The following is a 22,319-nucleotide window of genomic DNA, read 5'->3' as shown; positions in this document are numbered from 1 at the left end:
TGTGTTTGAGTGGGATATTCATGTTAAACTGCAGCATGGTATCTCAGTGAGCGAGCACTATAAATCGGCATCAGTCCGGACTAGTGCAAGCAGCCACACAAACACACACACGTACATGCACGTCGCTATATAAGTGCAATAATCTTGGACGCGACGTTAAACCCCATTTTACCTCACCTCACCTCCTCCGTGCCGAGGCCTTCAACGACTACATGATCACGAATTGTGTCGACAGTGAACCCAGATTTCCATATCACCTTTGGAATCATCACCAGACAAAAGACCCAGGCTCTTACAACAACCTTGAATGATTCCTCAAGAGACTGAGACGACTCATGCCTCAATATCATTCCGACATCTACAGATTTGTCAAGGTCATAACGAAGATCGAGGCTGCAGATAAGGCGAAACTGGCAGTGACTTTGGTGCAGCAACACCTAGCCAACGTGTTAACAGAGAAATGGAAAATCGTATCAAACGCCTAAAAGACAACCTCCAACAGGGAACAAGACATTGGATGACATTGTTCTTCTACTGAATCCTGGTTGAGAGAGAGACGATGATGTTGTACGTCAGTGTATACCAATATTTAGACATATATAAAAATGCTCTGAACCATCTTTTTCGTGTTGTTCTGTATGGATCATTCTATAATAACAGGTAAGAGGAAGGGTATGAGGCATGCAGTCAATCCTGTCCTATGTTTTACCCGCGGCAGCTTTAGGCCACGCCCCAAATAGTTATATTTTTATTCCGATTGCAGAGCGTGTGATTTCAGCCTTTTGTATTTTAGCATATAAATAGTCTCTACGAATGTTATGATTTTGTTTTTTTCGGGAATTTACCAATAAATTTATCTTGGAAAATTTATATTTCAACGAAATTGCAATCATTTTATTCACGTTACTTGCACTTCAACTTCGTCATAAATACGCTCACCCACTGAGTCGCTGACAGGGTTCTGTCTGACAGTTGTCATGGTAACGTCTGTGGTGCTTCAGAGTGGGGTCATTCAGTGGAAACCAGGCGAGCCCAACCAGAAAGGCAACGAGGACTGTGTGGCGATGTTGATGACATATGGGGCCGCGCTGTACGGCAAATACAACGACTACGCTTGCAGCTCGAAATTGAACTACGTCTGTGCCAAGCCAGGGAGTAAGTAATCGCCATTGTTCTTTAAAAACTTTTTAAAATATTTATAAAGATATATTTCACTTTTATTGACAAGGTCGCTGAAACGGTTAGTACAGTGGAACCTCGGTGACGTTAGTAGTATATTTAACATTCAATAATTTGGAATTTAAAATATTTTTTTTATTAATATCGACTTCTGGGCAGTACTATATCTCCATGTTTCATTTATCCGGAAATGTGTATCCGTACGATTTCAATTGGAACGGTAGTGTCCGGATTAACGGGGTTTTACTGTTCATTTTTGACTAACCTGATACCTAGGTGGTGCAGATCACTGGATGAGCAAGAGTAGACAGGAACACCTGGTGTCAACACTGTCTTTCAGTGATCTACGTGTATGATGTTCACGGCGATTGTGCCTTTCAGGCCAAATGGAATTTGTTTTGGCAGAAAGTCGAGACTAATTCTTCCATGGCCTTGACGATTTATATTATGATTTAACAATGCCAAGAAACTATATATGAACGTGCACAAAGTCTGTATCTAAAATATTCTGTATTTTTTCTTAATAGGTAAGATTGGTGCGACATCGCTACCTCAGACAACATCCCCCAAGTCTGTTCCAGGTAGATGCTGTGAAATGTAGCGTTAGACTTTGAATCTAACCAATCCAAACTTATTTGTCCTAATTTGTTTACACAATGATTGTCTCCTCAGTACTGACACATTCTGGTGTTTTTAGCATGTTTATTTTCATTTAAGTCGGCATTATAAAACATGTCTGTGTACACGGTAATAGAATATGAGATTCAAGGATAGGAGTTCTCTTACTGTTTTACCGTGCTCTCGGATCACATAGATGGAAGTTTCCAGATGGTAAAGGAGAGTAATTATTTATCAATTTTTTAATATAGACCCACGGAGCAAAGTTTGTACTGAACTGACCTAGTTAGTGGACACATGTGGTCCAGTTGTCTAAGGCGCGGCATTTCGTTATACAGAGTTGCGTCCCTTTGGCGTGCAAGAAACTTACGATCGCGGGTTCGAATCCCGTTTCGGCCTGATATGTTTCTTGGTTTCTCGGTCTCCCATGCTCATGACGTGGTAAACGTCTAATGCCTGCGTCATTTTGGGTATTACTCCCACGTCAATACTGTTTAAAGAAACATTGAACCCAATACCCTCACACCCAATCTGATCCTCGCCTGCCTCTATCTTCAGCTGGGGGGCACGGGTGGCCCAGTCGTCAAAGGCGCCGCGATTCGCTGTTCAGAGTTGCGTCCCTTGAACACGCCAGAAACCTATGATTGTGGGTTCGAGTCCCCGTTCGCCCCGATTATGTTTCTAGGTTTGTCAGCACCATACCCGTGCTCGTGGGTTTTACCGAAGTGGTAAACGTCTGAGACCTGCGTCAATTCGGGCTTTCCTCCCACATTAAGCTGAATACTGTTATAAGCGGCGTTAAATCCAACTCATTCACTCACTCTATCTTCAGCTGGCTACTCGTACCACTGTCCCCAGAATTGGCAAAATTATCGGGGTTCCTGCTATTATTTCGCCCGGCACACAGGTTCGTGGAGCAACTCAGTCACTCAGTGCGGATACCAGGGAGCTAAACTCGCCAGCATCATTGACGATGGTGAAAATAAGATGGTCTACAGTATAATCCCAAAGAGTGAGTACAACGGACAGGGTAGGTAGGTAGGTCCCTGTGGTTATTATTAAAGGCGACAAAATAGATCGCATAGTCGGTGACTTTGATGATAGCATGTCGTCGTTTCCCGATGACTCAGGACAATGCTCATAATATCAATCACCGGTTTGTCTTGTCCAGAGACGATTATTTACCGGCCGCTGTCATCTATCTGGAAATTTAGTGAGTGCCGCGTTATACAACAAAGCCAAGTACAACAGGGTTAGCAAATGCTGACTGATACAGTCGGAATTTAGATAAACCTGAAAATCAAATCTGCCCATTGGACCAATTTGTTCTGTCAAAAGTGACGAGAGATAAGAATTGCATCACAGTGACCTACTTTCATGAATAATTCATCCAAAATATTATAAATAGCTGATAAAACTAAAATAATCACGGAGACACATAGTTCTATTGGTCATATTCATATGTTTTTTAGGGACGGTGGGGTTAAAGCGTTCGCCCGTCACGCCGAATACCCGGGTTCGAATGCCCACATGGGTAAAATTAGTGAAGCCGATTTCTGGATACCCGCCCTGATATTGTTTAAATGTTGCTAAAAGCAGCGTAAAACCATACTCACTCATATGTTTGTTTATACACAGGTTTAGCCAATCACGGCCATTTCGTATGGATAGGCCTGAATGATCAGGCTATAGAGATGAAATTCGTCTGGCAGGACGGCCAGCCGGTGTCATATACACACTGGGCCCGGAACGAACCCAACAACTGGATGGGACATGACGAGGACTGTGTTGCCATGTCAGCCGACGTTAGTACATTTAGATGACATTAGCCTCCTTTGTTTCGTACATTTAGAAATTTTTAATTAGTCAATAACACTGGCTCAATAAAGCAGGACCCGTGAAGATCCGGGTTAGAATAGGTCTACAGCCACCCATGCTTGCCGTAAAAGGCGACTATGCTTGTCGTAAGAGGCGACTGACGGGATCTGGTGGTCAGGCTCGCTGACTTGGTTGATGCATGCCATAATATCCCAATTGCGATGCTCATGATATCAATCACTGGATTGTCTGGTCCACACTCGATTATTTACAGACCGGCATCATATAGTTGGAATAATGCTTTGTGCGGCGTTAAACAACAAACAATAAAACAAAGGTGAGATGAAATGGGGTTTAACGTCACGTCCAAGATTATTACACTTATATAGCGACGTGCATGCGCGTGCGTGCGTGCGTTCGGGCGGGCGGGCGTGCATGCGGGCGGGCGGGCGTGCATGCGGGCGGGCGGGCGTGCATGCGTGCGTGCGTGTTTGTATGCTTGTACTAGTCCGGACTGATGCCGATTTATAGTGCTAGCTCACTGAGATACCATGCCGCAGTTACTGACCAGACCTTGTTTTAGCCCCTTAACGCCGAGCGCCAGACAGGTGAACAACAAGTACCATCTTAAAACGTCTTTTGGTATGACGTTTTTTGCATCGAACCCCGGACCTCTCGCTCCCCGGGCGGAGGCTCTACCACTACACCACGGAGGCGGTCACAATAAAATAAAACAGACTCAGGCGAATCAGGAATATATCCATTTGTAATAACCCTAAAAGATCTAACCAAGTAAATTCCTGTCTCGCCTTCACGTCCCGAGATCTTCGAAGTCTTCTACTCAACGTTTGCTAGGGATCATCAGAAATGTCATTCTATTTAAATATACACTTGACATGTTTAGTAACTCATTTTTATGTATCATGTATATGCCTTTTTTGGCTTTATGTTGTGGGATCCGGGAAGTATGTCCCTGTCTTGGCTAAGTGTCGTTTGATCTTAATGTTTCTGGAGAAAATGATGAATTATACATTTAGGTAACGGTTAGACTTTTTTCCACAAAAACAAACCGACCAGTCGCTGTTACATTCATTGAGACCGCCTCTGTGGTCTTGTGGTAGAGCGTCCGCCCGGAGAGCGGAAGGTCCAGGGTTCGATCTCGGGCCGCGTCATACAAAAAGACGTTAAAAGATTGTACTTGTTGTTACCCCGTCTGGCGCTCGGCATTAAGGGGCTAAAACAAGGACTGGTCGGCTCGGAGTCAGTATACTGTGTCTGAGTGGGGTATTCATGTTAAACTGCGGCATGGTATCTCAGTGAGCTAGCACTTTAAATCGGCATCAGTCCGGACTAGTACAAGCAGCCACACACACACATACACGTGCATGCACGTCGCTATATAAGTGCAATAATCTTGGACGCGACGTTAAACCCAATTTCACCTCACCTCACATTCATTGACATCACTGACGTCTAAGGCGCCCTGTCATCTAAGCCGAGGCAATTCGCTGTGCAGAGTTGCGTCCCTTGGCGCGGTATTTCTGTTATGTTTCGAGCAGCATACCCGTGCTCGTGGGTTTCACCAAAGTGGTAAACGTCTTTGGCCTGCATCACTTCGGGCTCCCCCTCCCATTAAACTGAAACGCCTTGACATAAGGCGTCTACTGTTTCAAAACGCTGTTAAACCCAACTCTCTCCCACTGTTCACAAGTTCATAATAATGTCTTAAGTGAGCTGCAAATGCCGATTTTTCCAATTGCAAAAGAACATCTAACAATGAGCCTTGATGATTTTATTACCCCATCTTTTCACTGTCTTTATCTACAACAGCTAAGAAAATTAGATTGGGTAAAAGATTAAGCATTTAGCAGATCCTTCTTGAAAACTCATTAATCAACATTTCCACGCATTTTAGCCTTACGTATACATTTAGTAATGTTATATGTACAGAAAAGCATGTGTTGAAATGAACAAATAACACAACATCTAGTTCTCAATCTCATGTTGTATTTACTTCTTAAATTATGTAGATCCTATGGGCCAAAAAGTACCCTTGCGTGTCTTGTTTGTGAACGAGTAGATTTGACTTGAGATAATGTTTCACCACTCTACTGATTTTTATTTGTTAATTTAAAAAAAAAGGGTTCATCAGTGAATTCGATTCTTATAGTGAATGCAGATCACGTGTATCCTCCTCCTCGTGTTTCAGCACCCCTATTGGCAAGACCGTGTTTGCAGCCAGTCACTGAGTGGTGCCGTGTGCAAAAAGCCAATGACCATCATACCAAAATCCCAGCTGGAGTTGGGCACTGGTTGCCAAGGAGCTGTGTGTATACCTGCTACTTTATAACATTCCACGTGAATGTGATAAAGGGGGGGGGGGCTTGGCTCAGGCAAATTGACTGGCATGCAAGTTTGATTCAAGTCAAGTTAATCCAACAGTTAGTCCAAAAGTTAATCCAACAGTTAATCCAACTCTCAGGCGCACAGGCACTTGAACTCTTAAATTTAGAAGGAATGTGGTTAACATGGAGCGGAATCTATTATTTTTAATATAAAACGTCAATGCCAGAGAATAACCAGTCTCGATTATCCCCCAAACAAATTCAATTGCGCCTAAAAAGGCAAAACAGTTGTGAAAGTTATATGAATGGAACACTGAAAATCAGTGATGACACCAGGTGTTCGCGAAAATGGTAAGCATGTCCTGCTCTACCGGCAGCACCCGCAACTCACAATTTGAATACAAATTAAGTGTTTGCTGCCTGACGCCGCAAATAACTGGAGGTTTAAAGGGGGTGCATGAGATGAATTTAATGTCAATTTTAATATTTTTTCACATGTATGTAAGAACACCTTTCCTTCCCGTCCAGCAAATGGGCTACCACGCTACATGCTACGACTTCCAGTGGTCGTCGAAGACGTGGCGGGATGCCGAGAAGGCGTGTAGAGCTAACAATGGACACCTCGCCACCATCACTGGAAGGTAGGTCCCTGATATCTGAATCTATAAAGATATACAAATATAAAAGTCAATGCTAGAGAATAACCAGTCTCGATTATCCGACTATTCCATTGGCCGTAAAAGGCAAAATAGTGTAGAACAGTTATTTGAACAGATCGGTGAGAATCAGTGTTGACACCAGGTGTTCGCGAAAATGGTAAATATGACATGTCCTATTCTTCCGACAGCAAGATGGAACCTTTCATGCTTTTCTTTCCTCTATAGCAATAATGTAATTAAGGATTGACTGTGTATTTTTTTCGGTTCATTGAGGTATGAATCGAAAAACCGATGTGCAAACATTGGTTTTTCGATTCATACCTCAATGAACCGAAAAAAATATACAGTCAATGCTTATAATTAAATTCGACAACGTAAAACATGTTTTATCTACAATAGTTTAACCCAAAACAGTTGCATATATCAAAAAGACAAAAATGACGACATTTATAAACATTCCAGGTGTAGGAATACATACAGTGGCGTGACATGAATCAGGTGATCGTTTAATTTATGCACATAACTTGACACGCCTACACAGTCAGTAGCCAATCAATGGAGAGTGGGATTAAAACAATGTTCATTGGACCTGTCAATTAATGCAAGAGGCGAAAAGAACTGCAACAGTCAGACTGTACCGAACCGTAGGAAATATGTCCACGAGAAGGCGGCTGTTTCAAATAACATGGTCATTTACTGCGTGATTCAAACATTACTTCCCTGATTACGGTAAAACACAGTTGGAGAAATGCTAGTTAGAAATGAAACCCGAAGACATGATAGTTGAACCGAGGCGAGCGGGAAAAAAACAGGCGAGCGAGCCTGCACGTTTGCTGTTTCATTCATTCTCGGCCTTTGGTTTCAAAGGGTAGTTTTGACAATAAATATGCATGAATTTCGCTAAATCTCCTGTGCATGACGATACACCTGAGCAGAAAGGGAATTCCCTCGACTGTAATATTGGGATTCCCCGACATTCCGCAGTAATAAAAGAAGTGCGACGCGGTGGGCGTGGCTTAATTTTTTACATTCCTTGGGAAATGAATGCAATAACACGTGACCAATTCAGCTAATCAGAATGCAGGAATTTCCATGAACACAACGAAAATTTAATTATACTAATATGTTGATGCGTGCCCTTCGTCATGCAGAGAGTAGATTGCACAATACATGGACATTTGTTATGCATTCAAAACGCCAAGGCCAGAAAATAATAAATCTGCCTAGACAGATTCTATCGGGCGTAAAGGGGAAAATAGTGAAGAAAATTATATGAATGGGTCGTAGTGTTCTGACAGTTCTACGGGTTAAACGCCTGTTCTGTGTGACTGTATCTGTATATTATGTGTTCTGACTGTTCTACGGGGTAAACGCCTGTTCTGTGTGACTGTATCTGTATATGAATGGGTCGTTGAGCACCAGGTGTTCGCAAAAAGAGCACGAATGACTTGTCCCGCTCTACCGGCAGCACCCACCCAATATTCTCTCAAATAGTAACTGCAAGGAAGTATACACCATCGAAAAATGCGAAATAAAATTACATCTGTGGTAAGCCAATGTTAATGGGAGGTAGTTCACACAATGTAGGCTTGAGGTTGCTTTGGGGGCAGCTCTGTGAATATGTTTAGCAATACTCCAGCTATTCTGGACAGGTTAACTATAGTAATATGAAAGAATCGGATGCTCTTTAACTTCTTTTGAGTAGTATATGTCATGCAATGGCAGGTTAACTATAGTAATATGAAAGAATCGGATGTTCTTTAATGTCTTTTGGGTAGTATATGTCATGCAGTGGCAGGTTAACTATAGTAATATGAAAGAATCGGATGTTCTTTAATGTCTTTTGAATAGTATATGACATACAATGGCAGGTTAACTATAGTAATATGAAAGAAACGGATGCTCTTTAATGTCTTTTGAATAGTATATGACATACAATGGCAGGTTAACTATAGTAATATGAAAGAAACGGATGCTCTTTAATGTCTTTTGGGTAGTATATGTCATGCAGTGGCAGGTTAACTATAGTAATATGAAAGAATCGGATTTTCTTTAATGTCTTTTGAGTAGTATATGTCATGCAGTGGCAGATTAACTATAGCAATATGAAAGAAACGGATGTTCTTTAATGTCTTTTGGGTAGTATATGTCATGCAAGGGCAGGTTTACTATATTAATATGAAAGAATCGGATGTTCTTTAATGTCTTTTGAGTAGTATATGTCATGCAGTGGCAGGTTAACTATAGTAATATGAAAGAAACGGATGTTCTTTAATGTCTTTTGGGTAGTATATGTCATGCAGTGGCAGGTTAACTATAGTAATATGAAAGAATCGGATGTTCTTTAATGTCTTTTGGGTAGTATATGTCATGCAGTGGCAGGTTAACTATAGTAATATGAAAGAATCGGATGTTCTTTAATGTCTTTTGAATAGTATATCTCATGAAATGGAAGGTTAACTATAGTAATATGAAAGAAACGGATGTTCTTTAATATCTTTTGAGTAGTATATATCATGCAGTGGCAGGTTAACTATAGTAATATGAAAGAATCGGATGTTCTTTAATGTCTTTTGAGTAGTATATGTCATGCAGTGGCAGGTTAACTATAGCAATATGAAAGAATCGGATGTTCTTTAATATCTTTTGAGTAGTATATGTCATGCAGTGGCAGGTTAACTATAGCAATATGAAAGAAACGGATGTTCTTTAATGTCTTTTGAATAGTATATCTCATGCAATAGAAAGGTTAACTATAGTAATATGAAAGAAACGGATTTTCTTTAATGTCTTTTGAGTAGCATATGTCATGCAGTGGCAGGTTAACTATAGTAATATGAAAGAATCGATGCTCTTTAACTTCTTTGAGGAGTATATGTCATGCAGTGGCAGGTTAACTGTAGTAATATAAAAGAAACGGATGTTCTTTAATATCTTTTGAGTAGTATATATCATGCAGTGGCAGGTTAACTATAGTAATATAAAAGAATCGGATGTTCTTTGATGTCTTTTGAGTAGCATATACATATTCAAGCCAGGACAGACCATTAGTTGATGCCATGTTCCCTTACTTCCTCTTAAAAATAGATGAAATGTCAGTTATTTTTTTTCAGTCATGTTCAAGCCTTCCTTGGCGCTGAGATGTTAAACAAACCAACGGCGTTCTGGGTTGGATTGAATGACCACCAGAACCCTGGAACGTACCAATGGTCAAGCGGTCAGGTCCTTGATTTCACTGCCTGGTACGAGACTCACACCGGTAAGGACCTTGCATAAGAGAACAACAGCAATACTGTTCCTAAAGGAAGTTATCGAGCGAAACACAAAGACTGGAAGACCTGAAGTATCACGTGACCTGAATACGTCACAATTGAATTTTCCTTCGAAAACTGAAACTGCCAATTTGGACTTAAGTGTAGAACAACACATTCACGCTAAAATAGCAGGACGCTAAGGTAAGCCTCGTTTGAGGATTAAGCAAACAGATGCCAGATGATTATCTTTAACCTAACCTATCATGTTTACCTGTAAGTTACATCAATTATCTGCAAGCCTGTTTAATCTTTTTTACCGCATTCTCTGAGTTAAACAATATAACCTATCAAAATCCGATTCTGATTCGAGTATAACGAGGCGTGTTGCTGATGTCAAGTTTGTAGGTTTCAGTGAAGTAGATTGTTGGCTCTCAATACAAAATATATTGTGACAGATCTTACACTACGTGCCACCATGACAGCAGTGTGACAGACTGAATGAAATTCCACATGAGCATAATACATTCCTGTCATATATATTTGTTTGTAGGCAACGAGAGAAAAACGTGTGTTGCTATCCGAACCGGGCACCCTGCCGGCCTATGGGAGAACCACAACTGCACCGATCACCGACCCTACATCTGCGAGTACCCCCGGACAGGCTACACCACCCTCCCGACCCAGCCTCCCACCACGCCCAGCCCCCTACCATGCCCCAAGTACTGGCATGGCTACAATGATCTCTGCTATAGGGTAAACCTATGTTCATATTATATGGCGGTTTATGGGTGTACGTGCGTGCACCGTCGCACTCAGCAATACACCAGCTTTAGGACGACGACCTGTTAATAATCGAGCATGGACCTGACAATCCAGTGACTGATCTTGCAAGCTTTGTTTGTTAGTTGTTTAACGCAACACTCAGCAATAGTCCAGCTATATGACGGCGGTCTGTAAATAATACTAAATAATAATAAGTCTACACCTGATAATCCAGTGATTGACACCATGAGCATCGATCTACGCAATTGGGAATTGGTCTTCAGCAACCCATGCTTGCCGAAAAAGGCGACTATGCTTGTCGTAAGAGGCGACTAACGGGATCGGGTGATCAGGCTCGCTGACTTGGTTGATGCATGTCATCATATCCCAATTACGTGATACACGATGCTCATGATGTCATTCACTGGATTACCTGGTCCAGGCTCGATTATTTACAAACCGCCGTCATATAGCTGAGTGCGGCGTTAAACAACAAACAAACAAACTTTTTTTTGGTAATTGTATCAGATTCTGTATAGTATGTGATCTGACAGTTCTACGGGGTAAACGCCTGTTCTGTGTGACTGTATCTAACTATTATGTGTTCTGACAGTTCTACGGAGGAAAGCCTGTTCTGTGTGACTGTATCTGTATATTATGTGTTATGACTGTTCTACGGGGGGAAGCCTGTTCTGTGTGACTGTATCTGTATATTATGTGTTCTGACTGTTCTACGGGGTGAAGCCTGTTCTGTGTGACTGTATCTGTATATTATGTGTTCTGACTGTTCTACGGGGTAAACGCCTGTTCTGTGTGACTGTATCTGTATATTATGTGTTCTGACAGTTCTACGGGGGGAAGCCTGTTCTGTTTGACTGTATCTGTATATTATGTGTTCTGACTGTTCTACGGGGGGAAGCCTGTTCTGTGTGACTGTATCTGTATATTATGTGATCTGACAATTCTACGGGGGGAAAGCCTGTTCTGTGTGACTGTATCTGTATAGTATGTGTTCTGACAGTTCTACGGGGTAAACGCCTGTTCTGTGTGACTGTATCTGTATATTATGTGTTCTGACTGTTCTACGGGGGGAAAGCCTGTTCTGTGTGACTGTATCTGTATATTATGTGTTCTGACAGTTCTACGGGGTAAACGCCTGTTCTGTGTGACCGTATCTGTATATTATGTGTTATGACTGTTCTACGGGGGGAAGCCTGTTCTGTGTGACTGTATCTGTATACCATGTGATCTGACAGTTCTACGGGGTAAACGCCTGTTCTGTGTGACTGTATCTGTATACCATGTGATCTGACTGTTCTACGGGGTAAACGCCTGTTCTGTGTGACCGTATCTGTATATTATGTGTTCTGACAGTTCTACGGGGGGAAAGCCTGTTCTGTGTGACTGTATCTGTATATTAAGTGTTCTGACTGGTCTACGGGGTAAACGCCTGTTCTGTGTGACTGTATCTGTATATTATGTGTTCTGACAGTTCTACGGAGGAAAGCCTGTTCTGTGTGACTGTATCAGTATATTATGTGTTCTGACAGTTCTACGGGGTAAACGCCTGTTCTGTGTGACTGTATCTGTATATTATGTGTTCTGACAGTTCTACGGGGGGAAAGCCTGTTCTGTGTGACTGTATCTGTATATTAAGTGTTCTGACTGTTCTACGGGGTAAACGCCTGTTCTGTGTGACTGTATCTGTATACCATGTGATCTGACTGTTCTACGGGGTAAACGCCTGTTCTGTGTGACTGTATCAGTATATTATGTGTTCTGACAGTTCTACGGAGGAAATCCTGTTCTGTGTGACTGTATCTGTATATTAAGTGTTCTGACTGTTCTACGGGGTAAACGCCTGTTCTGTGTGACTGTATCTGTATATTATGTGTTCTGACAGTTCTACGGAGGAAAGCCTGTTCTGTGTGACTGTATCTGTATATTATGTGTTCTGACTGTCCTACGGGGTAAACGCCTGTTCTGTGTGACTGTATCAGTATATTATGTGTTCTGACAGTTCTACGGGGGGAAAGCCTGTTCTGTGTGACTGTATCTGTATATTATGTGTTCTGACAGTTCTACGGGGTAAACGCCTGTTCTGTGTGACTGTATCTGTATATTATGTGTTCTGACTGTTCTACGGGGTAAACGCCTGTTCTGTGTGACTGTATCTGTATATTATGTGTTCTGACAGTTCTACGGAGGAAAGCCTGTTCTGTGTGACTGTATCTGTATATTATGTGTTCTGACTGTTCTACGGGGAAAGCCTGTTCTGTGTGACTGTATCTGTATATTATGTGTTCTGACTGTTCTACGGGGTAAACGCCTGTTCTGTGTGACTGTATCTGTATATTATGTGTTCTGACAGTTCTACGGGGGGAAAGCCTGTTCTGTGTGACTGTATCTGTATATTATGTGTTCTGACTGTTCTACGGGGTAAACGCCTGTTCTGTGTGACTGTATCTGTATATTATGTGTTCTGACAGTTCTACGGAGGAAAGCCTGTTCTGTGTGACTGTATCTGTATATTATGTGTTCTGACTGTTCTACGGGGAAAGCCTGTTCTGTGTGACTGTATCTGTATATTATGTGTTCTGACAGTTCTACGGGGGGAAAGCCTGTTCTGTGTGACTGTATCTGTATATTATGTGTTCTGACTGTTCTACGGGGGGAAAGCCTGTTCTGTGTGACTGTATCTGTATAGTATGTGATCTGACAGTTCTACGGGGTAAACGCCTGTTCTGTGTGACTGTATCTGTATATTATGTGTTCTGACAGTCCTACGGAGGAAAGCCTGTTCTGTGTGACTGTATCTGTATATTATGTGTTCTGAATGTTCTACGGGGGAAAGCCTGTTCTGTGTGACTGTATCTGTATACCATGTGTTATGACTGTTCTACGGGGTAAACGCCTGTTCTGTGTGACTGCATCTGTATATTATGTGTTCTGACTGTTCTACGGAGGAAAGCCTGTTCTGTGTGACTTTATCTGTATACCATGTGATCTGACAGTTCTACGGGGGGAAAGCCTGTTCTGTGTGACTGTATCTGTATACCATGTGATCTGACCGTTCTACGAAGGGAAGCCTGTTCTGTGTGACTGTATCTGTATATTATGTGTTATGACTGTTCTACGGGGGAAAGCCTGTTCTGTGTGACTGTATCTGTATATTATGTGTTCTGACAGTTCTACGGAGGAAAGCCTGTTCTGTGTGACCGTATCTGTATATTATGTGTTCTGACAGTTCTACGGGGGGAAGCCTGTTCTGTTTGACTGTATCTGTATATTATGTGTTCTGACTGTTCTACGGGGGGAAGCCTGTTCTGTGTGACTGTATCTGTATATTATGTGATCTGACAATTCTACGGGGGGAAAGCCTGTTCTGTGTGACTGTATCTGTATAGTATGTGTTCTGACAGTTCTACGGGGTAAACGCCTGTTCTGTGTGACTGTATCTGTATATTATGTGTTCTGACTGTTCTACGGGGGGAAAGCCTGTTCTGTGTGACTGTATCTGTATATTATGTGTTCTGACAGTTCTACGGGGTAAACGCCTGTTCTGTGTGACCGTATCTGTATATTATGTGTTATGACTGTTCTACGGGGGGAAGCCTGTTCTGTGTGACTGTATCTGTATACCATGTGATCTGACAGTTCTACGGGGTAAACGCCTGTTCTGTGTGACTGTATCTGTATACCATGTGATCTGACTGTTCTACGGGGTAAACGCCTGTTCTGTGTGACCGTATCTGTATATTATGTGTTCTGACAGTTCTACGGGGGGAAAGCCTGTTCTGTGTGACTGTATCTGTATATTAAGTGTTCTGACTGTTCTACGGGGTAAACGCCTCTTCTGTGTGACTGTATCTGTATATTATGTGTTCTGACAGTTCTACGGAGGAAAGCCTGTTCTGTGTGACTGTATCAGTATATTATGTGTTCTGACAGTTCTACGGGGTAAACGCCTGTTCTGTGTGACTGTATCTGTATATTATGTGTTCTGACAGTTCTACGGGGGGAAAGCCTGTTCTGTGTGACTGTATCTGTATATTAAGTGTTCTGACTGTTCTACGGGGTAAACGCCTGTTCTGTGTGACTGTATCTGTATACCATGTGATCTGACTGTTCTACGGGGTAAACGCCTGTTCTGTGTGACTGTATCAGTATATTATGTGTTCTGACAGTTCTACGGAGGAAATCCTGTTCTGTGTGACTGTATCTGTATATTAAGTGTTCTGACTGTTCTACGGGGTAAACGCCTGTTCTGTGTGACTGTATCTGTATATTATGTGTTCTGACAGTTCTACGGAGGAAAGCCTGTTCTGTGTGACTGTATCTGTATATTATGTGTTCTGACTGTTCTACGGGGTAAACGCCTGTTCTGTGTGACTGTATCAGTATATTATGTGTTCTGACAGTTCTACGGGGGGAAAGCCTGTTCTGTGTGACTGTATCTGTATATTATGTGTTCTGACAGTTCTACGGGGTAAACGCCTGTTCTGTGTGACTGTATCTGTATATTATGTGTTCTGACTGTTCTACGGGGTAAACGCCTGTTCTGTGTGACTGTATCTGTATATTATGTGTTCTGACAGTTCTACGGAGGAAAGCCTGTTCTGTGTGACTGTATCTGTATATTATGTGTTCTGACTGTTCTACGGGGAAAGCCTGTTCTGTGTGACTGTATCTGTATATTATGTGTTCTGACTGTTCTACGGGGTAAACGCCTGTTCTGTGTGACTGTATCTGTATATTATGTGTTCTGACAGTTCTACGGGGGGAAAGCCTGTTCTGTGTGACTGTATCTGTATATTATGTGTTCTGACTGTTCTACGGGGTAAACGCCTGTTCTGTGTGACTGTATCTGTATATTATGTGTTCTGACAGTTCTACGGAGGAAAGCCTGTTCTGTGTGACTGTATCTGTATATTATGTGTTCTGGCTGTTCTACGGGGAAAGCCTGTTCTGTGTGATTGTATCTGTATATTATGTGTTATGACAGTTCTACGGGGGGAAAGCCTGTTCTGTGTGACTGTATCTGTATATTATGTGTTCTGAATGTTCTACGGGGGAAAGCCTGTTCTGTGTGACTGTATCTGTATACCATGTGTTATGACTGTTCTACGGGGTAAACGCCTGTTCTGTGTGACTGCATCTGTATATTATGTGTTCTGACTGTTCTACGGAGGAAAGCCTGTCCTGTGTGACTTTATCTGTATACCATGTGATCTGACAGTTCTACGGGGGGAAAGCCTGTTCTGTGTGACTGTATCTGTATACCATGTGATCTGACCGTTCTACGAAGGGAAGCCTGTTCTGTGTGACTGTATCTGTATATTATGTGTTCTGACAGTTCTACGGAGGAAAGCCTGTTCTGTGTGACCGTATCTGTATATTATGTGTTCTGACAGTTCTACGGAGGAAAGCCTGTTCTGTGAGACTGCATCTGTATATTATGTGTTCTGATAGTTCTACGGAGGAAAGCCTGTTCTGTGTGACTGCATCTGTATATTATGTGTTCTGATAGTTCTACGGGTTAAACGCCTGTTCTGTGTGACTGTATCTGTATACCATGTGATCTGATAGTTCTACGGAGGAAAGCCTGTTCTGTGTGACTGCATCTGTATATTATGTGTTCTGATAGTTCTACGGAGGAAAGCCTGTTCTGTGTGACTGCATCTGTATATTATGTGTTCTGATAGTTCTACGGAGGAAAGCCTGTTCTGTGTGACTGTATCTGTATACCATGTGATCTGACAGTTCTACGGGGGGAAAGCCTGTTCTGTGTGACTGTATCTGTATACCATGTGATCTGACAGTTCTACGGAGGAAAGCCTGTTCTGTGTGACTGTATCTGTATATTATGTGTTCTGACTGTTCTACGGGGTAAACGCCTGTTCTGTGTGACTGTATCTGTATATTATGTGTTCTGACTGTTCTACGGGTTAAACGCCTGTTCTGTGTGACTGTATCTGTATACCATGTGATCTGATAGTTCTACGGAGGAAAGCCTGTTCTGTGTGACTGCATCTGTATATTATGTGTTCTGACTGTTCTACGGAGGAAAGCCTGTTCTGTGTGACTGTATCTGTATACCATGTGTTCTGACAGTTCTACGGGGGGAAAGCCTGTTCTGTGTGACTGTATCTGTATATTATGTGTTATGACTGTTCTACGGGGTAAACGCCTGTTCTGTGTGACTGCATCTGTATATTATGTGTTCTGACAGTTCTACGGAGGAAAGCCTGTTCTGTGTGACTGTATCTGTATATTATGTGTTCTGACAGTTCTACGGAGGAAATCCTGTTCTGTGTGACCGTATCTGTATATTATGTGTTCTGACTGTTCTACGGAGGAAAGCCTGTTCTGTGTGACTGCATCTGTATATTATGTGTTCTGACAGTTCTACGGAGGAAAGCCTGTTCTGTGTGACTGTATCTGTATACCATGTGATCTGACAGTTCTACGGGGGGAAAGCCTGTTCTGTGTGACTGTATCTGTATATTATGTGTTCTGACTGTTCTACGGGGTAAACGCCTGTTCTGTGTGACTGTATCTGTATATTATGTGTTCTGACTGTTCTACGGGGTAAACGCCTGTTCTGTATGACTGTATCTGTATACCATGTGTTCTGACAGTTCTACTGGGGAAAACCTGTTCTGTGTGACTGTATCTGTATATTATGTGTTCTGACAGTTCTACGGGGGGAAAGCGTTTACGCTCCAGACGTGGACGGAGGCCAGAGACCTCTGCCAAGGCTTCGGGGGCGACCTCGTCAGCATCTACAATTCAACTCTCGAGAGTTTCATCCAAACAATAGTACGGTAAGCTGAGCCTGGCAGATGGAACGGAATTTTCGTTACATATAATACTATCTTTTCCTTCTAGGCATTCAGATTTCGTGTACACAATAATCCGCTTTGCCTTGACATAATTCAGACGTGGTATCTAAAATAAGGCTTCTCTTTTCAGACTCGTTTTTTAATCTCTTCTCAATAGTAGTAATGGAAACATGACGTCAGTTATTAATCTTCTCCTATTCTGAATAGTGCAATCTTGACATCAGTTATAAATCTCTTCTCATAATGACATTGGATATTTTATAATACTATCTTCAATAATTCACACTTGTATCCTAATGAGTTTGATATTGATTATGATTCTTCTTCCCTGTATAAAACACCCTTATTAATCGGTGAGGAATCGTTTTCTCTTGTAAATAATGTAAATTTGATATCGCTTATAATACTTCTCTGTATGAAGCTACCTTGTTATTGCTTATGAATTCTGTCCTCTAAATAATGCAGTTTTGATACCGATTATGACCTTCTCTGTATAATACACCCTTGTTAATGGGTATAAATCGTTTCCTCTTGTAAACAATGCACATTTGACATTGATTATGGCTTTTCGTCTCGGCACACTTATTATTTTTATCCTCTAAATAATTCAGCATTATGACAATAGCAGTAGGTAATATACAGAATAATATATTCGAAATTCAGTATAAAAGATGACCTCATACTCGGCTGAAGGAATTGTTAATATTGTTTACTTACAGGAACGGAACTAGATCTTTCTGGATAGGGCTGAACGACCGGGATATTGAGGATGGTTTGTATATATGTGTACCTTTTAAGAACGTCAGGCGCCGCTGTGCCTTAAGCGAACCAGTAACCTGTGAATGTTGGTTCGAATCCCAAACTCGCCTTGATAGTGTTTCTTGGTTTATTAGCACCATACCCATACTCGTGGATTAATGAGGTTACTTCTTGGACCTGTATCACATTGAGCTTTCCTCCCACATTCAACTGACACTCATAACTGAAATACTGTATTATACATATTCAATGAAGACATTGTTAAACACAACTCATTCACACAGGCGTTTAGAGGCACGGGTGGCCCAATCGTCCAAGGCCCCGCGATTCGCTGTGCAGAGTTGCGTCCCTTGGGCACGCCAGAAACCTATGACTGTGGGTTCGAATCCCGGTTCGCCCCGATTATGTTTCTAGGTTTGTCAGCACCATACCCGTGCTCGTGGGTTTCACCGAAGTGGTAAACGTCTGAGATCTGCATCACTTCGGGCTTTCCTCCTACATAAAGCTGACACGCCGTGATATAACTGGAATAATGTTAAAAGCGGCGTTAAACCCAACTCACTCACTCACTCACTCACTCACTCACACAGGCGTTTATATTCATTTTTTCACATATGGTTTCCATATGTTACATCAACTTACATGGCTACAGCTTCTTTGATATTGGACCGCCTCCGTTGTCTAGTAGTCATACCAAAAGACTTAAAAGATGGTAGTTGTTGTTACCTTGCCTGGCGCTCGACTTTAAGGGGCTAATACATGGACTGGTCGGCTCGGAGTCAGTCTACTGTGTTTGAGTGGGGTATTCATGTACAACTGCGGCATGGTATCTCTGTGGGCCAGAACTAAAATCAGTCCGCACTAGTACAAGCACACACACACACACACACACACACACACACACACACACACACACACACACACACACACACACACACACACACACACACACACACACACACACACGTTATAAAAGTGCAATAATCCTGGGACGTTAAACCCCATTCCGGCGCCCCTTTAATATTGATAATGTTTGCTCTCATTCCACACTGGGCATAAGTATGACATATTATATTCTCTATCCTGCCTCAACGTTAAGTAGTTCAAATCATTAGTATTTTAGTGTTGTTTTTAGCATTGAGTATTCATGCACAAAACTTTGAATATCAGTGCTTATCGCAACTTTTATTGAGTGGTTCTCTTTGCTGAGATTTAAAACTACACAGTGCTGTGGTACTACTGTTATAACGAACTCAAAGGGACCACTGATTTTAGTTCGTTATAACCGTAGTTCGGTATAAGCACATATGCCGCAAATAGGCGGGACTAAAAACAGTTCGTTGTATCCATCAGTTCGTTATAAGCGTGTTCGTTATAAACGTAGTATACTGTATATTATTCGAATTATTACGATATTTAAAGACTTATGAAATGAACCAGCTGTGTGTGTACACCCCAGGGTACCAGTGGACGGACGGGACCCCATTCGCATACAGCAATTGGGCAAAGGGGGAACCGAACAACTTGAACGCCCAAGAGGACTGCGTCGAATACAACTTTGTCTCCAACTCCTGGAACGACTTCTACTGCTACACGGCTAAACACTTCATGTGCCAGCTGCCAAGAGGTTGGGTCCCTTACGTACAATAAACTATGCATTGTAGAAGAGAGACTATTTTATGGATGCCAATGTCACAGCGTTGGGAAGTATCTGTTTACTCCTTCATCACGCGTCGAAGGGGTAAATATATACTCCGAAACGTTGTTGGGTACATGGGTACAACGTGTGGAGCCCTTTTGTGGTGCCCCCCTGCCCTGATATTGCTGGAATATTGCTAAAAGCGGCGTAAAGCAATACTCACTCACTCATAATAATAAAGAAGTTGACATCCACAAATTATCTCTTTCTCTCATGTGTAACACTTCTAAATGCCATTCAAAGGCTTGATATGCATTGCAACCTCTCCATTGCAATTATTTCTTTCTTTATGGGCTTTTACACCAAGGGATCGAAGATAAAGGCGGGTACACGAACTTGCAAAAGTCCATATACCCAGCTCGTGACTCGCGTTAACGGATATGGCATATAAAGACATAAGTTATAATACTTAGTTTCGATGAATATCTTGTAACCACTGTTGGACTTTTAGTCAATTGTGGCGTGACAAATAAAGTGACGTCACATCAAACATTATGACGCCATGATATCCGCACAGGTCGGCCAGCCGACTAAACTGGTTCCCGGATCCCTACGCCAGACATCAACTTGCATATGAGGTGGGCCCAGTTTAGCCAGTCGACTCCTATGGGTTATACAAAACGGCCACTGGCCAATTACACAGTTGGATTATTCAACGAATAAAGATAAACCTATGTACATGGATAGGTACACGAAATATGAGTTCCTCATATCCCAATTCTTCATGATATATTATCCAAGAAGAATACCATCCTCTATGTAAGAATTGATGAAAATCCCATCTTTTAAACACATGTTGTGTATGTATTATTTTAGAAAATTGTGGTCTTTCATCAAAAATAATTGTACCCATAATTATCACAAGGGGCGGTGGGGTAGGCTAGTGGTCAAAGCGTTTACTCGTCACCCGAAGACCTGAGTTCGATTCTCCACATGGGTACAATGCGTAAAGCCTGTTTCTGGTGTCCCCTGATGTAATAACGCTGTAATATTCCTAACATCGGCGCAAAACAATACTCACTTACTCACACAATTATCACATTAATTAAATGAGTGATACTTACTGAATCTATCTCTCAACCAATGCGTTCCTTGTTGTAGGTATCCAGATAACGACGACCCCCACACCACCGGCAGCATCAACATGTAGGTGTACTTCGACATGGGCTAGCATCCAACATGATGTATTGTTAGCGACCATAACAGACAGTAGATCCTCCTCTTTCTCGCTTTAATGTCCGAGGATTCCCTGTTCGTTGGTTAGCCAAGTGGTAACAGTGTTTGCCCGTTACGCCTAAGACCCTGGTTCGACCTACCACTTAACAAAGAATGAGTGAAGTCCAAGGATCATGATGAGATATATCGAATTAAGATACCCCCACCCTACCTATTAATGGTATCCTGATATAATAAAATTACTTATTTATAGAATCCTGATTTAATTACGTTTAAAAGGATCCTGCATAAATTACTTATTGATAGGATCCTGATTTCATGACTTCTTTCTGGGATCCTGAAATATGAAAATTACTTATTTGTAGAATCCTGATTTAATTACGTTTATAAGGATCCAGCGTGAATTACTTATTGATATGATCCTGAATTCATTACTTTTTACTGGGATCCTGCAATAATAAAATTACTTATTTATAGCATCCTGATTGAAGTACGTTAACTAGGATCCTGCTTGAAGACCCTGTCTAGTCTAAATAGTGTAATCCTGATTTAAATCCTTATTAATAAGATCCTGATTTCATTTCAATCCCTGATGCAGCGACCCTGTGTAAGGGCAATGGCACCTGGTATTTCTACAACAACAGATGTTATATGCTGAGCCCACGAAACGGGTCAGACGCCCATAAATCGTGGTTCGAATCCCAGAGGTACTGTATGGCTGCAGGAGGTGATCTGGCCAGCATCCATAGTCCGGACGACAATGGCTTGTTCACCTCTTTGGTGAGTATAAACTACCCACGAGGGCTGCATAGTTTTTGTTTGTTTGTTTTATGTTGTTTAACGCCGCACTCGGAAATATTCCTGCTATATGACGGCGGTCTGTAAATAATCGAGTCTGGGCCAGACAACCCAGTGATTGACATCATGAGCATCGATCCACGCAGTTAGGATACGATGACATGCATCAACCAAGTCAGCGAGCCTGACCACACGATCCCATTAGTCGCGTCTTACGACAAGCATAGTCGCCTCTTTTGCGGCATGCATGGGTTGCTGAAGACCTATTCTAACCCGCAACTTCACGGGCCCGGCATAGTTTAAGAATGAGCAAAACGTTTGGAAAATGTCATGAAAGTTACTAGTAGATATATTCTTAGAATGATAACTAACTTAATGATAACACGAAGTACGTAGGTAATGATGTT

At 41.9% G+C, this 22,319-nt stretch overlaps 1 protein-coding gene across 1 annotated transcript in view; it reads left to right on the top strand.

The window, feature by feature from the left end:
* Nucleotides 1-22,319, top strand: part of LOC124150791 (macrophage mannose receptor 1-like) — an 85,120-nt gene that overhangs the window by 44,586 nt on the left and 18,215 nt on the right. The window contains exons 22-34 of the mRNA XM_046522867.2: nucleotides 1,002-1,155; nucleotides 1,707-1,760; nucleotides 2,630-2,809; nucleotides 3,436-3,602; nucleotides 5,825-5,941; nucleotides 6,489-6,601; nucleotides 9,733-9,878; nucleotides 10,424-10,626; nucleotides 17,335-17,462; nucleotides 18,200-18,252; nucleotides 19,699-19,866; nucleotides 21,040-21,084; nucleotides 21,713-21,894. Coding sequence (XP_046378823.2) covers nucleotides 1,002-1,155; nucleotides 1,707-1,760; nucleotides 2,630-2,809; nucleotides 3,436-3,602; nucleotides 5,825-5,941; nucleotides 6,489-6,601; nucleotides 9,733-9,878; nucleotides 10,424-10,626; nucleotides 17,335-17,462; nucleotides 18,200-18,252; nucleotides 19,699-19,866; nucleotides 21,040-21,084; nucleotides 21,713-21,894 — 1,710 coding nt within the window. The remainder of the gene's footprint in view (nucleotides 1-1,001; nucleotides 1,156-1,706; nucleotides 1,761-2,629; nucleotides 2,810-3,435; nucleotides 3,603-5,824; nucleotides 5,942-6,488; nucleotides 6,602-9,732; nucleotides 9,879-10,423; nucleotides 10,627-17,334; nucleotides 17,463-18,199; nucleotides 18,253-19,698; nucleotides 19,867-21,039; nucleotides 21,085-21,712; nucleotides 21,895-22,319) is intronic.

The sequence above is a fragment of the Haliotis rufescens genome, unplaced genomic scaffold (assembly GCF_023055435.1).
Source record: "Haliotis rufescens isolate VD_foot unplaced genomic scaffold, xgHalRufe1.0.p SCAF_4, whole genome shotgun sequence".
In the NCBI taxonomy this organism is placed as follows: domain Eukaryota; kingdom Metazoa; phylum Mollusca; class Gastropoda; order Lepetellida; family Haliotidae; genus Haliotis; species Haliotis rufescens.
The sequence above is the reverse complement of the archived record's forward strand: the minus strand, read 5'-3'. Positions and strand labels throughout refer to the sequence as shown.